We start from the raw sequence: 17,211 nt of genomic DNA, 5'->3' as shown, positions 1-17,211 counted from the left end.
AAGCCAATCCCATAGAAAGCTTTAGTATTTTTACAGTTCTGCTTGCTGCATTTTAAAAACACAAAGTTCAAGAATTTGTCTTTAATACTCTGAAATACATGTAAATTGTCATGCCATTTTAATCCAAAGGTAATTTAGTTCTACCTGTGTTTTCAAGTGCAGCTCATGCTGCCTTCCTGTTCGGTCGTACATGAGGTCTGCCAACAACCTGCGGATGGTCGTGGGTGTATCTCAGGATGTACTCTGTTTCCTCAGTCAAAAACGCTAACCCACGTCGTCAAATAAATAAAGCCTACCTGTATTTAAAATTTGTTTCCAGTCTTTTACTTAGTATTGTGAATAATAGATTAATGTAATGTGAAAAAAACAATTTAATAAACCAGACAGTAGTTGTTACCATGGCAAGTATTTCCAGCCTTAAGCAAGTCAAGTTCTCACCTGTAGACTATTTTGTTCCTTAACAGTGTAACCATTGGAAGAAATTTTGCAAGTGGCGCCAGCCATGCATAATGGGCACTGTCACTTTTCGCGTTGTCTCTCTGGCCAAGTATATCTCAAAATCTTGTTGTTATCTCAAACTCTTACCTTTATCGTAGTTGCAATAGCACTGTTCTCCCGGGCTCTGTCCGTTTTCCTCACACAAAAATGTTGGCCGCTGTTGTATAAGTTAAATATTCTTGAGCAAGATGTGAAACACCAATTAAATAAATAAATAAATCAAAAGCAAGGAAATAACTGGGCTTGTCATGTGACACATTCTGACATGAGACATGAGCTGACACACGAGCAATAGACACTGTACCTCGTTCTAAGGGCAATAAAGACATTCCATTGGGAGGAGAAAGCTATTTTAATACCCTTGTCTTTACACAGAGAATTGCCGGCTTGAATCTCAAAGGTGTCCTGACAAAACTACGTGTGAATCGGTACTCCTATACACGTGGGGCACAGCATTACTGGTAATAAAGCAGTTGTGCGAGTGTTCATCTAAATACAGATCGCCATCTACAGGAGAATGTGTGGGTGAGTGTTACCTCAATATGGAAGCGATTAAACGGTTAATGAGTGCATTATATACTTAAAGCGTTCATAATTAGTATACTTGTTGATAATGCAACACTATTTCCACACAGCTCTAAGTTAAAATTTCGTCCCCATAATAATACATATTATTGCATGTATTATCACTTGTAAGTTCCTCTTCCCTTCATTGGATATGAACACATCACCGGCGATTCACCAATTCGAGATGTTGCACTCCTGAGAGATCCAGTAGCAAACACGCGTTTGGCCATACCAAAGATTTTAGAAATGGCACTTGAAGCTCTCTCGTTTGGCGCTCAACAAAAAGACAAAGAAGTGAATAAACCGGTGTCAGTATAATGTGACTGGGTGGGGTATCATGTCTGGTGTTTTCGGCATGATAGTTCAATGGCGGCAACTGTTGCCCCTGCCTTAAGAAGACACAGTATATATGGACACCTAATGACTCCTTGCCGTCATATCACTGAAAAAACATACATACATACATTCACAAAATACATACATACATTCACAAATACACACATAAACACACATACATACTTTTTTATTTATTTATTTGATTGGTGTTTTAGGTCGTACTCAAGAATATTTCACTTATTCGACGGCGGCCAGCATTATGGTGGGTCGAAACCGGGTACAGTCCGGGGGAAACCCATGACCATCCGCAGGTTGCTGAAGACCTTCCCCGGTACGGCCGGACAGGAAGCCAGCATAGGCTGGACTTGAACTCACAACGACCGCATTGGTGAGACACTCCTGGGTCATTACGCTGCGCTACATACATACATACATATATACATACACCCATGCATACATACATACATGCAATCAGTTTTTCGCGTCGTCTGCTTCAGTCAGCTTGGTATCTCACATTTGTATGGCGCTTAAACCAGAGGGCAAAATTACACGTTGTCATGCTACAAAGTGAACTATCGTGATATGGTGCACTCTGAGGTTGAAGTGACGGAAACGGTGTAGTACAGTCTCACGAACTTATCAACTTTAGAAAAGGGTTTGCTTGTTGTTCAAGAAGACATGCCCCGGGAAATTGTGTTCATTTTGGTTACGCTAAAGACACCGGTCTCTGACTCGAAGAGGTCATAGAGCATTTTCAATAGGATATTAAGGCGTTCTAAGTCAACGTCGGATCCATACGGCTCTACTCCATACTGTGAAGTACTTGGAAGTTCTCCACCTGCCGCCCACAGAGGACTTTCAAAGCCATGGAGTACGTGTCTACTCTTCTGATCAAACCTTCTCTCCAAATCAGACACAAGAGCGTCCACTACTTGGAAGAATTGTTTGTGGAAGTAATCTTCTGCAGTGGAGAAGGAGCGAGGCGCCAAACCATCGTCGATTTTTCTTAGTGAGACCTTCTTCCTAGGAAGTGTTGGGTTGTCTGTGAAACTCACCGATTCAGCTACAACTTGCTTGTAAAACTTCCCTAAGTCTTTGATACGATGTTGCTTGCTAAATGGCTCTAACAAGGCGGCATTGAAGGCACCTTCGACGGAAGTGTCTTTACCTTGTATTTTGATGGATAACTGTTCGACTCTAAAGAAAACATGATAAGCCATCTTCAATCCAAAACATGTGCTGAACTTCTCCATTAGGCACGTCTCCCATATTCATCATGTCTGACTGACTTCATAGTGTACAATAAGGCTTGCTAATTGGAGATGATGTCACTCTGACAGTCAACTCTGTTCGACAAAGTGGTCTGAGGAATCGTTTCAGCCTCGAATTTCCGGAAAGAAACAATTTAATATATGCTTGCGTTTGGTAGATGGAAAATACGAGGTGCAGGTAGAGTACCTAGGATTTTTCGAGCTGTCAGATATATACAGCAACACAATTACAAGATTGCCTTGTACGGTGTGACACAGATATGCCGTGGACAAGTCTATGATGGAGCTGCAAATGTTTTTCGAACTACTCTGGCTGTTTTGTCCGTATATTAACGTATGTTCTCTTCTGAATGTGTTTCGCCCTTGACTGAAAAAGCTTTTTGCTTCCGCAGCCAAAACGAGAGCGTGGCTCCACGTTCTTTCATTATTTATTTATTTATTTGATTGGTGTTTTACGCCGTACTCAAGAATATATCACTTATACGACGGCGGCCAGCATTATGGTGGGTGGAAACCGGGCACAGCCCGGGGGAAACCCACGACCATCCGCAGGTTGCTGGTAGACCTTCCCACATACAGCTGGAGAGGAAGCCTGCATGAGCTGGACTTGAACTCACAACGACCGCATTGGTGAGAGACCCCTGGGTCATTACGCCACGTTCTCTGAAGACATGAATAAAAGGGAAAAAAGCATATGCACTTCTGTTGCATCCTGTATATGTAAGCGTGCTTGATATTGTGTTTGAAGAATATGATATGAGAAATGAATTAAGTTTTTCGCATTTGTGATTTTTGTTACAACTGACATGATTACCTTTCCTTGGTGTGACAGTTTGTCAAATAGTGTTTAATCTACTTAAGCTATTTACATGACAAACAATGCTGTTAATTTAGTAACTGCATTATAATTTACAGGTTTTATATTTGCATTTTAAATACGCATAAAAGCAACTGGTTTTGTTAAATATCAAGCAAAAGTACTAAAACGATCAAAAGTACGAAAAAGGGATATTTAATTTGATAAATGAATGCTTAAACATTAATAAGTGAACAAACAGCCAAAGAATATGTAAGAGGAGATAACTCAAATCAGATACAAGACAGGTTGTAGAGTTTAATGGCGGCACACTGATGAACATCCTGCACTTACATAACCAAAGTATAAGGCAGGTAGCTCAGTGCATGGTTGTCTCAGATACAAATATCACGCGTTGTGCACATTTCACACTACTATTCTCTGATTTCACTTGGTACGTATACTTTGTTTTTTTTTTATTACTGTAAATTACAAACCACAACAACATTTCAATATTTTCAGTTACCAGGCAATTTCCTATAACAAGCAAACTAATTCGAACAGAGGAAACTCATTTTTATGCTAAGACTGAAGAAAACTGACCACAGTTAACTACACCACGCACCCAGACATCATATTTCTGATCGACCCATACTCACAAATCACAATTAGGGCAATACTCGCCCAAAATCAACTATGACCTATTTATACATCACAGTTTCTGTTACAGCCTCTGTCACTCTTCTTCATGATTGTGTCTAATTCCGCTTAACCCGAGGCTTGGGGCTGTATATTCATGACATCGAAGTGTAACGCCACGTTGGATATGTAGACTGCTGCAATCAAAGCGCAAATGAGATGTATATTTTGAGATCGACAACTTATATTTCAGCAAGGTCCACGATTTGAATACTGATCTCATCCAGTCGCCCAAAACATACGTTGCGTCTTCTCAACACCATTGCTTCTTTTAAAGATCGTTGAAAACTGTTGATTTCTTCTCCTTGGATGATTCTGTCCTATTTTCGCAGCTTATATACTTTCTTAGCTCTTTGGCGGTTTGTGTATACGTCGTTTTGGGAATCGGCCTTGCTATTATTGCCCTGGAGCTTCCTTGCTGGTTGACGGCTGGTATACGAATGTCTATTTCGCCTCGTAAATTCATCTATATTACGTAAAGTATCATCCCAGGAAGGCGGGCGCCTCGTAGTAAAGAGCGGCTACAAATACCGAGTAAGTCGGGAAAAAGAAGACTGGATTTCTAGGAAAATGTACGCACTTAGCCAGGTTATGCAGAACCTCTAGAAACGAGCCCCTGACAAAATCGTCCTGATGCCATCAATATATAATGACAAACTTGCCAGTCTTCGTCCGGATGAGGCAAACGATCTGGGATTCGCGAGAGAAATACCCACGTGTACACAAGTGAAAGATACGTTATATAGACGGCGACGGAAGAACCTCTCATCTTTCCCATCTAAAAGAGCTGACATCATGCTCGAGGCATCAAGTTTCTAAGTTGACTACGAATTAGTCGCGCACATCGCCATACATACAGATAGCTTTGAGCTCATCAACATCTTCAAGAAAAAAGAGGCAACCAATGAAATAAAGATGGCACAGCTTCAACAACTAATGCATTTGGTTTATGTACAGTGTGTACTTACTTTCCGTGCATGAAATAAAATATTCGATGCCAAAATCTCATCTGTTTAACTTTTTCCTTTATACTGATGTGTGTGCTAGCTAGACCGATATATATATACAATTGCTTCTTGTGTGAGTGACCCCTGGATCGTAAAAGGCATGACTTCTGTAGCTTAATCCTAACTGATCCTAACGGTGGGAGTTATTCCCCTTAAATCATAAACAACTGCCATAGTACTAGACACACCTTCCTACAAATACAGCCTCACGCGTTGAGCATTTTCTGTACACTTTCGCAGTCACGAATGGATGTCTTAGCCGATAGCTGGGGCAAGACGTTTGTGGAGAAGATACGCGTCATTAAAGGATTAGTGTCCAGATTTAGCTACTGGTCCTAATTATTAAGATTATAACCTGTGTTCAGATACCGTTGTGGACATTCAGCTGTATTCCTCTCGTAGTTTTTAGATGTATAATGACGAGAGCACATACGGCTGTTTTTGTTGGGTACAAAATCGTTTCTTCTTGTGCTGTAAACCCCCTCCTTCCCGAGGATACAAATCTTTTAGAAACTTGAAAAAATAACTCGACGGTTATTCGATGACATGTTTTTACAACCATATGCAGAACAGCAAACCATTTCGTGGAGAAATCTGATATGCTTGTTGTCACTCTTGCATCTTTTTTAACACTCGACTAAATGAAGAAGCTCTTGTAGCTCTTGAAGGGTGGACTTTTATGACGTAATTCGGTGAAAACTTCCGAGTGTTCACGGAAAAAATTCATACAACCCAGCCTCGTTATATAGTGAATTTAAGTGGCTCACATGCTACAAGCTATTTATACGTTACCGAATGGCTGATATTAATGTTATGCTGTTACTGTTACTGATTAACTGTTGATTTTCTCTCTTATCTGTAGACTTTTACCCTTCCGTTCTCCATGCAACTGTGGGAGCGTACAATCAGTGGTACTTGATGACCTGTCGATGGTTCAGTTATTGAAGAGTGCGGGTTAACTTACTGCAGTTCCCACTCTTTGTGGGAAGAGGCATGATATTCGCAGTAACACTGCTATCCAATAAATAATTACCACACTTAACTTATAACATCTATAAAATGTGTCATTGGATTCATCAACGCTTTTTAACCCAATGGAACAAATTTTGTTTTGTTTCCTTAGTATTTACTTCTATATTGGGTAAATTGTATCTTCTGTTGCTGTCATTTCCACAGATTTGCAGCTGACAGATGTAGAGGGGGTTGTGGATACAGGGCGACATGTTTACAAGGAGGCCGCTGTCATTGTATCGAGCCATCAGATATTCTGATATTCTCTGAAAAAGTTCGATTCAGTTTTGTATACGTGAGTGAAGGACATACACAGATTTAACAGTGTATCTATAATATAGTAATGTTGCTTCTCCTAGAAAAAGCAAACGTGTATGTTTTTGTATCCTTTTGTACACACCCCACATCCGTTAATGTTTTTCTGCGTAAGTTAACAGAAATCCAAGTTTACGTTTCTGTAACTACTTTACATGATGGATAGTTCTCGCTCAAATTACAAAGAATAAGTTACACAAAAACGATGCTGCAACTGTCTTTACAATCTTTTGAAAAAGAAAGATACCGTAATGTTGTTTATTTATTTATTAATTTGATTGGTGTGTTTCGCGTACTCAAGAATATTTCACTTGTACGACGGCGGTATGTTGTACGACGGCGGTATGTTGTACGACGCGGACAGCGTTATGGTGGAAGAGAACCCGGCAGAAGCCGGGGAAAACCTACGACCATGCGCAGGTTGCTGGTAGACCTTCCACTTAGGGCCGAAGAGGAAGCCAGCATGAGCTGGACTTGAGCGCGATAACCAACTGGGCGTATGGGCGTATAGATGCAATCATAATGCACGAGAGTTGCCGCGGAATTCAGTAGACTGTACAACAGAAAAACTTGTGAAATCATCATACTTTTCTTTGGTGGCCAGTACAATTTTGTGTAACTGGGTCCTGTTCGCGGGAAAATATACTGAACACTTTTTGTTGTAAACAGAAAGAATGTGGGACTAGAGGCGCGTGTGTCCTGTCAACACCACGTGTGAAAAGGTCAACTGGGCGGGGCTTGAAAGAAATGTGTGTCTTTGCTCAGCTGGAGCACAAAGGTCTGCTAAAGGACAGTGTCTAGGTGAGTAATACTTTACATCAGTCATAAGCTTTGATTCTCAGAATACCTCGCTGGGCCCTCCCACTAAGGCCACTGACTCAAATCAGGTTTACACTTTTAGCTGCCGGGGTTTTATTTCTGGATGTTTGTTAGATATTTGAAACAAGGCCTAGGTTCAACCTGGGCACGACGTGGCGCGATATTTTGTTTTATAAAGAGTGTTGATTAAAGTTCTAGTCGGGTAATTGTATATATTCAATTTGCCGTGTAAAAATATTTCTAAAATTTGCATCTAGTTGTTCCGGATGAATGAATTGATTTATGGGCATGGACGATAGTAGCAAACTCATAGCGGTGTGTATATTTAATATTTATTTGTTTATGTGATTGATATTTAACATCGGCGTAATTCACACGACGGCCGCCAACATTATGATCATCTACAAGTGGCTGGCAGATCTTCCCACGTAAGATCGGAGAGGAAGCCACTATAAATTGAACTATAGTCTATTTCTTTTTGAGAGTCGCCCATATTTAGGTGTCTTTAAAATCAGTCATATCGCCAGCAAACTTGCCTTTAGACGTTGACACGTAACAAACCAAGCTCTACACATTGATATGTTGAACCTCTATATTATTACAAGAAAAATCCAGTTAGAATACTTTTTCTAATTCATAATGCTATACTCCATAAGCTTAGTTTCAACATGCACTCCTTCAGGTGACGTCATAATTATTCAAGAGCAAGTTGCATGCTGGAAAATGGGCGTGGAGAGTATTTGGGTTGTTACGTGTCACTGACTAAAGGTAAATTTGAGAACAAGTATGATTTTACAGAGAGCTGAATATAGGCAACTCACGAAGAGAAATGGACTGTAGAACTCACAGTGACCGCATATGAGATACATGCAGGCTCCAGGGATATTGCACTGCATTATAGCAGGCTGACCACTAACACAAATCCCAAAACTGTGTTGAAAATGAATTGTTCCATAATAGTTTATTCATATGATAGATATGAAAATGTCATGGAATAATAAAGCATTAAGAGTGTTTTTCTTAATTTAATATGTTGAATGTCTCATATTTCTAGATACTTTGCTACATATCTGATTAATATGAGGCACTCAGCGAAGTTTACCGTTAACAATAATACCAAGGAAAAAGACGACATACACTGCTTTAATTGTTTCCCCATTAACATGTTGGAAATATCGGATGGAAACCCTTTCGAGATGGTTTTACAATAATTACTTTTTCTCCCAATACTTTACGAGAGCTTATTTGCATATAACCAATCTAGACTTTTGTAAGTTCATGTGTCATAGTATTTATGGTTTCCTTAATACTTCCTGATGAACAAGGAAAGCTGATATCATCAACAAACAGCACAATGAGTCCAATAGGGCAGAAGAATTCTTTAACCTTGACATAACAGCGTGAAACATCAGTCAAATAAATCTTTGATATAAAGAAGAAAGAGTATAGGACCTAGAGTAGAGCGCATGGCACACAATATTTAATAGGAGATGGTACAAAAAAGCAGTAATTATAAAGGACATATTGGCTTCGACTAGAAAGGTAGCTTTGAAACCAGTGCTTTGTTAACCCCATTTGAAGAGTATATTGGCTGCATGTCATAGATGTGACAAGTTCTTGTAGCTAATCATATCTCGCTTATGCTTGAAACGTCCTAACCAGACATCGACGAATGTGAAAGAAAGACAGACCTATGTGGCAACAACTCTGTTTGTGAAAACACGATGGGCAACTTCAGGTGCACTTGTGCAGAGGGATACAGACAGAGAGAGGGTGAGAAGATGGGATGCAATCTCGGTAGGTAAATACAAGCAGAACAAAGGTTATATACAGGCGGTTTTCCATACATCCGTCCACACTCATGGTACCATGGTGGCATTTTTCCTTAATCAGTCATCCATTTAATCATTTGATGTCTCATCATGTATATTGTGCCGCCTCACTACAGTATCATGCTGAAGAATTGAGCCCAACTCAGTTAACGTGTAATGACTATGGTGAGTACATTGATAGGATCACATTAGCAAGGAAGCCACATGGTATCACCACGGCCCTGTAGATTTGTCTCGCAACCTTAGCTATAGGACAAACTATTATATTCTGATGACGAAATTATTTTTTAATTGTTTTGAAATTTACATGTTCTTTTCTGTTTATTGATTTTGTTGAGGGATAAAGATACAGATTTCATAGTTTGGCGGGTATGTCACAACAAAGGAATCATGAACAACATATAAAGCATTGGACTGCTCATGTCCTACTGTGGAAATAGGCAGGTTACATGTAACAGTGCATTTGTCACGTATGCTTATGTTTTACGTGTGCTAAAACAGATATTGATGAGTGTACTGACAATCAGGCATATGTGGTAACAACTCAGCTTGTGTAAACACAGTGGGCAACTACACGTGCGCGTGTGCGGAGGGATACAGGCAGAGGGAGGGTGAAGATGTGGGATGCAATGTAGGTAAGAAAATATAAGGTACCAGCCGACGAAAGGACAGATTAAGGCGGTTCTCCGCCTGTCCACATCCACAGTACAATGTGGTGTTAGACCCTGATCCGTTATCCATTTAATCGCCCAATGTGTTGAAATGTTTATGGCGCTGCCTCACTAAATTATCATGCTAAAGACTTGGTCCCAATTCAGTTATAGTGTAATGACTATTATGACTCTATTGATAGGGTTACATTAACAATGAAGCCAGATGGTGTCACCAATGGCTCTAAATAGCTCCACAGCCTTAGTTCTCCTAAATTTTATATACAGATGATAAAATCAATTATAATTATTCTGAAATGTACATATTCTTTTTTGATTACTGATTTTATTGAGAGATAGAGGTACACATTTCATAGTTGATAGGTACGCTTGCAACAAACGAAAAATACCATATAAGACACAGGTTGCATGTGAAAGTGTAGTTGTTATGTAAGCTTGTTCCATACAGATATTGACGAGTGCGCCGACAATCAAACCATATGTGGTAACAACTCTGTTTGTGCAAATACGGTGGGCAACTACACGTGCGCGTGTGTGGTGGGGTACAGACAGAGGGAGGGTGAAGAGGTGGGATGCAGTCAGGGTAAGCAAGTATAAAGTTCCGGCGGAAGAAAAGGCAGATTCAGGTGGTTGTCCGTAGATTTGTCCACACCCACAGTACAGTGTGGTGTTAGACCCTAATCAGCCATTCATTCATACAGTGTGTCATCATGATTATGATGCTGCCTCACTAACGCATCATGCCGAAGACTTGATCCAAACTCAGTTACAGAGTGATGACTGTGGTGACTCTATTAAAAGGATTATATTAACAATTAAGTTTCACGGTATCACCACTGTCTCTAAATAGTTCCGCAACGTTAGCTCTCGAAAATATAATATACAAATGATAAAATCAATTATAATTATTCTGAAATTTACATACTCTTTTCTGATCACTGATTTTGTTGACAGATAGAGGTGCAGATTTCATAGTTGATAGGTATGTTTGCAACAAACGAAAAATGAACACCACATAAGGCACAGGTTACATGGAAAAGTGTAGTTGTTATTTAAGCTTAGGTTTTACGTGTGCTATACAGATATTGACGAGTGCGCCGACAATCAAACCATATGTGGTAACAACTCTGTTTGTGCAAATACGGTGGGCAACTACACGTGCGCGTGTGTGTTGGGGTACAGACAGAGAGAGGGTGAAGACGTGGGATGCAATCTGGGTAAGCAAGATACCAGCGGAAGAAAAGGAAGTTTTAGACGGTTGTCCATAGGCCTGTCCACATCCACAAAACAGTGTGGTGTGAGACCTGAATCAGTCATTCATGGGAGGGTGGGAGTAAACCGAGTAGAACCCGGGTGAAACCCACGACCATCCGCAGGTTGCTGCAGACCTTCCCACGTACGGCCGGAGAGGAAGCCAGCATGAGCTGGACTTGAACTCACAGCGACCGCATTGGTGAGAGACTCCCGGGTCATTACGCTGTGCTAGGGCGCTAACTGGCTGAGCCACGGAGGCCCCGCAACGGCAATGTGATAGCTGGCAAATGGTCACACGTAAGCGGTGAAATGCGGCTTCCTGTCAATTTACCTCAGAAACCATATGGTAACAGCGCCGCCTCTAAATAGTTAGGCGACCTTAGCGATTGAACAAAACGTAATATGCCATTAGTGTTATTGTCTATATACATATATACAATGTTGCTTGTCATGCATATTTTATACTTCATGGCTATGCTTGCAAGAAACCAGAAAAAGTTATTGCACAGTTTGTATTTTACAGAAGAAAAGAGTTTTTTAATTCTATCATTTCGCCACACACATATACATATCCCGATATTTCATACGTGCCATATAGATATTGATGAGTGTACCGAAAATCCAAACACATGTGGCAACAATTCTGTTTGTGCAAATACGGAGGGCAACTACACGTGTGCGTGTGCGGAGGGATACAAGCCGAAAGAGGGTGCACCAGGAAGTTTTTGCCCCAGTTCGGAATTTCACCCAAGGAAACCACCAGTTAAACCCCCTAATTTCAACTACTGAATATGTTCATGCATCAAGCAGGACAGTGGCTTCAAGATCTTCTGTTCACTTTGCTTTTGGTTTCACCGGAGAATTCTTTACCCATTTATTCGAATAAATCTCTCTCATGGCAACTAGTCGGTCAATGACCTGACGAAGTACGGTGATTTCTGTTCGTCCTCTGTCCTTCCTCTCATGCATAAATCTGAACATTACCCGTTTTATGGGCTATTAAAGTAGTCCAAAGTTTCCCAATAAAATATATAACGTAATACTAGGATGTGGATTAACGCTACTGTGTTAAACAATCATCAAAAAGCTCGCATATTGAGTTGTTGTTGTTGACTACGTTTCAGTCGTTATTGCCGCAGCTGCATCTACAGCCGCGGATTCCTCAGCGTTGACGATCGGTGTGGCAGTAGGTATAGGCGGAGTGGTTCTTCTTGTCGTGTTCGTCCTAGCCGTTGTTGCTATTTTCAGGTAACCAATGGGATTGTGCCAAACGGCAGCCATTAATGAAATCAGGCCGTGAGATACGATTTTATAGCTTATTTTTGAGACTTATAGATGAACATTTTAGTTACCTCATGAATATAATCGTACGGCAATGATACCAAAATTTTAACATCCAGTACTAAAAGCTAAACATTGTCACGAGGTTTAATATTTTGACTTTGTGGAATTTCCCCCAGATGTGATTAATCTCAAAACATCATCATTAAGTTGTGGCACTCAAAAGAAATGTCGAGAAATATTCTAACCTTAGTTTTTTTGGAAGATGGCTCTACAGTTTTTTTTTCTGACATGTTTTAAATCTGGAAATGGCCAATAAATACACCCTATCATACTAGTGTGACCGGAAACACGATGTTGAATTATTCGTAACCAAGGTTTTATATAGCAAAATGGTAAAACAAGTACAACGTGACATTACTCTGGACATTGTACTCTGGGCGGGGCTATATAAATACTTTCACCTGATTGGTTACAATTGAGAATTTGCAAGCCTAGGCTTAAGAACATGGCGGTGCCTTCTGTGGGTGTTTCCCGTACTTGGAAGCGTGATATCTCCATTACACATTCATTTGTAATATTTTCATTGTTTTATCTTTATATTTGGTCAGTCAGCCAGTCGAAGAGCGAGAGTAGTGTGTAAATATATTTTGATTAGAACAGTTTTTTGTTTTAACATTATATCAGTCACTGTTTCTGTCAGTTTCTGTTTGTAAATATTCCTTCATAAATTAAATAATTACAAAAGCAAATGTGTTTAATTTTTGAAATGCAGGACAAGAAATCGTTCGAGCGGAGGTATTAGAAAATGTATAGGATTAGAAATGCAGGGGAAACGTTCTGACGTCATAACACACGAATATATCACTAATCAGTCTGGACAACAACGAAGCGGAGTTACTAATCCAACATACCCAGTACTACCCGATGTGTTGGGTTCCAATACACAGTCCGGTACTGACGTCCGCTACGAGGAAGTTGACCAGCTGTCACAGGCAGAACTGAATCACGATGCACAGAGTTTGCACAGCTTAGCAGGAAATTTCGACGATCAGAAGCCCAGTTACAGTAAACACAAGGATCTGTATTCAAATCACAAGATTGCAGACAACAAAGCCAAACAGATGGCTACGGAGAAAAGCCAGGCTTCAGAAACTTCCCAGAGCGAATCCACGTATAATGTTTTGTCCAAACCTCACGTAAAATCTTCCACTGTAACCACCAACACCGCGGACAATTATAACACACTGTATGGTTTAAAACCAAACGATGAAAGCCTAAAAAATATTGAGCCCGGGCAGACCGGATAAGGAAATCCACATAGAAACGATGACGTCCAATATGACACAACATACAGCGCTGTCAGACAAATTGGGGACAATGGCGTACAGCTGACAAGCAATGAACAGCAAGAGGGTAATGAGTATGATGAAATTAAGATGCAGAAAGTTTAAAAGGAACAGTTCACAGGCGTATAGTTTGGAGTCACTTGCGGTCATTCGGACAGTCCTGTGAAGGACCCATTAAAAAGTTTTAGAAGACAACACATGACGTGGAAAAGGGTACAATGTCACAAAGTAAAAGGTGGAAATGTCACAAAGTACAATGTGAAAATGTCACAGGGTACAATGTGGAAATGTCACAAAGTGCAAGGTGGAAATGTCACATAGCACAAGGTGGAAATGTCACAAAGTACGATGTGGAAATGTCACAAAATTTTATGTGGAAATTTTACAAGGTTCAATGTTGAAATTTCACAAAGTACAACGTTACGTTAGTATTCGTGTCATTCCCTACGGATATGTGCATATAACACTAACGTGTATGTACTTATACTTGATTATGATGGCATATTTCGTATGTTTCTCCAAATTATTGGTGGGGTTTGGCATTTTGGACTAGGAACGACATAGGTACAACGTACTAAGCCAGTATGTAGCTATACTTTTATGGAACTGTGCTTTTTTTTTGTAAGAAATCAGTAAATATATTTTACTGTCTTTGATGGGGTAGCTCTTTCTCTCCGGCCGTACGTTGGAAGATCTACTTGTAACTTGCGGATGCTCTTGGGTTTTCCTTAGCCCGGTTTTCTAAAACACCAATAAATAAATATATCATAAACAAGTCAGAGACATCAGGAAAGCTCGGTACGCTTTCCCCTTTTAAAGCTAATCTAGCTCAGGGGCCTAGTTGAGTGGCCTAGTTAAGTGTTTAGATGTGTGCTCTAGTAGTGTTATCTGTGCAATCTAGTTATCTACTTTGGCTGTATGCTGTGCACCGGTAGTATGCTATAGTTGTGTACCCTTGCTGTGTACTCTAGCTTTGTTGTCTAGTGTTATAATTTGTACAACAGTTGTGCATTCAACACTTTAGTTGTAGAATCAAGTATTAGTATTTAGCTGTATTCTTTGGTTCAACTTTAATGTAATGCTCTGGCTTTATACTTTAGTTGTATACTGTTCTATAATCTAGTTGTGTACTCTGGTTTTATATTAGATTTTATGTAAGAGTTGTATCACGACCAAACAAGACAAATTTTACTGAATGTGTTCAGCTTATGACATCATAATGATGTAAATAAAATTCCATGAAAATGTGAAAATGTTAAAAAGTTCAATTGACCTGTTATTGCTATTATTATCTTAAATATATCTATTGATTACCTTTGTAAATGTTTGAATTTTTTGTAAACTTTTTGTTATATTAATTTTTGTCATCTCTTTACGAATATGTATTTCATATGTTATGTGTTTGCTTTTGATATGAGATATTTTTTGTTCAAATTGTAGTATAACTGCATAAATGTGGCCGCCGTAAGTAAATTCCAGTAAGATATATTCAGTTATACCTGTTACATCACAACTTTATTCAGTGTACTCACGACTTAATATTGTTCATCCATAAATTTCTGTGGATTAATATGTATGGTAACAACAATTTTTCGTTAATTTAGTGTTTTGATTACTTGGAAAAAATAACTTGCGTACCGCACTTAGAATGAATTAATGTGCATCCGTAGATATAGTTCGTTTCCTTTGTAAACTTGAATGTATGTTTATGCATGTCGTAATGTATGTTGATTATGTCACGTAAGCGTTGTCTAGCCAGCCGGCCTCTCAGTCACGTCGACGAATGGCCTATATGGGATGGGATGGACGTCCTTTGATGTTGTCCGCACTGGCCACGGTTGGGTGCAAATAAAGCTGACACTGCAAAGATTCTACGTTTATAATAATTGATTGAATCGGATTACCGTTCGTCCTTCTAGTGGAATTAAGAAAGCTCTTCAGCGTGAGGTCAGCATGTGCCTTTTTGTCGATTCAAGAGATTTATTGTACAAATTCTGTAAGCAATAACACCAGGAGCGGGATATTTCTGAAGTAGATTTTGTCGTGGTGTTTTGGATCAGAAGCCGGTTATTCAAAGGTTAAAAATTAAATTAGACATAAATCTTAGTGGCAGTTTTATCTTTGTACAAAAGTAAGTCAGTCTAGTAATAACTGATTCATATTACACTATCCATGATCACTGGGTACATCTGGCAGTCTAGATCACATCATGATGTTTATATATCGTACTGTGGTAAAAGTGTGCATATATACATGTAGCAAAGTCATTGATTTATTTCTATATGTTTTCTTTATATACAGTGTCGTCAACAAAGTTAATTTTTTTCTATATGTGCTCTTGTATTGTCTATATACAGTGTATATGTCCATGGATATTGTAGATGTATTTCAATTATTTTTATTCTGTATTTCACCAAAAGCTTGGTAAAAATTCACTTTCGGAAAATTATAAAGGCCTTAAAATAATACCAGAAATGCCATAGCCCAAGTTATAATAAGTTTCTTCAGGTAAGAAATAAAGTAAAATCAAGCAAAATTTTAAAATCACTTAAATGGCTCTATAAGACGAGAGAACCAGTCAGATTCAAGCAAACTGAGTCAGCTGAAAAATGCTAAACTTTGGGTGAAATAGAGTACATTGTTTAAATTGAATTATCTGGTGTTGTTGTAATCGTGTCTGACCCATTGTTGAAAAGCCTCATCATTCAGTTACTTAACCAAAGTCACCTCACACTGAGCTCGAATTAATGACTTCAAACAACATCGACTGTGTCACGTTGGTACGTTTACCTCCCCGGATAATATCATGTCAAGCTGTTTATTTCTGCAAAAAACAGGATTTGAAGTTGCCTACATGACAGATTTTCTGCTGATTTATATAAAGGTGAAATATCCATACTTCCTTCAGAATTCTGAAGGAGGTGAGTCTGGTGAAAAACAACTGCAGTATGAAATATGCCAGTTGCAATATTTTCTCCATATTTGGGGGTAAACCTGATTTAAACACCTTCATCGGTGCTTGTGTAATCCGATAAGGCTGAACCTTGGTTCGTACCTGGTCTTATTTCACTTGGTGCGAAACAAGATTCATGGGTATATCACGTAACACAACAGAAACCGCTACGACTGTGTGACACCCTGAATTATACCTTTGCATTAGCCCGACAGTAGGAAGCCTGTCCCTCAAGCAGCTTCCCACTATACGTATATGCAGTATGTATATAATAGCGTGTGCATTTGCATAAAACGTTGAGATTTCATGTCGTTTTCAGCTTTTTTGGTATTTTTATATCTTAAATGTCTGTTTCTTCGTTCAGTTGAACATATGCGTAAGAAAAATACGTGATATGGTGTAAAAACTAGATCACCAGTGAAATACCAGCGGCGGTGTGCTCACTCTGATGTTAAGAGATAGGCTGAGCTAGTTTGTTTATCTGCCTTTTATAAAACGGGGCTGAGTATCTCGGTAAACCCGATAGAGCATGACAGAGTGCTAGAAATGATT

At 39.4% G+C, this 17,211-nt stretch overlaps 1 protein-coding gene and 1 long non-coding RNA gene across 2 annotated transcripts; both read left to right on the top strand.

Moving 5' to 3' along the window:
• Positions 1–6,862: 6,862 nt before the first annotated feature.
• On the top strand, positions 6,863–9,928 carry LOC135462436 (uncharacterized). Its single transcript, XR_010443456.1, has 3 exons — positions 6,863–7,301; positions 8,982–9,116; positions 9,653–9,928. It is a non-coding gene; the product is annotated as an uncharacterized LOC135462436 (long non-coding RNA).
• Positions 9,929–10,017: 89 nt separating this feature from the next.
• Positions 10,018–17,211, top strand: LOC135462477 (transmembrane cell adhesion receptor mua-3-like). The gene is made up of 5 exons (XM_064739702.1): positions 10,018–10,030; positions 10,271–10,405; positions 10,905–11,039; positions 12,201–12,324; positions 13,133–17,211. Exons 1-5 carry the CDS (start codon positions 10,018–10,020, stop codon positions 13,665–13,667), a joined length of 942 nt encoding a protein of 313 aa, XP_064595772.1. The 3' UTR covers positions 13,668–17,211.

This window comes from Liolophura sinensis, chromosome 2, assembly GCF_032854445.1.
Source record: "Liolophura sinensis isolate JHLJ2023 chromosome 2, CUHK_Ljap_v2, whole genome shotgun sequence".
Classification (NCBI taxonomy): domain Eukaryota; kingdom Metazoa; phylum Mollusca; class Polyplacophora; order Chitonida; family Chitonidae; genus Liolophura; species Liolophura sinensis.
The sequence above is the reverse complement of the archived record's forward strand: the minus strand, read 5'-3'. Positions and strand labels throughout refer to the sequence as shown.

What these genes read in the sequence shown, in the direction of transcription:
- LOC135462477 (XM_064739702.1), top strand. An exon ending in AGACGTGGGATGCAATCTGG is followed by an intron (nt 11,040 to 12,200) that starts GTAAGCAAGATA and finishes ACTACGTTTCAG; the next exon opens with TCGTTATTGCCGCAGCTGCA. An exon ending in GCCGTTGTTGCTATTTTCAG is followed by an intron (nt 12,325 to 13,132) that starts GTAACCAATGGG and finishes TTTGAAATGCAG; the next exon opens with GACAAGAAATCGTTCGAGCG.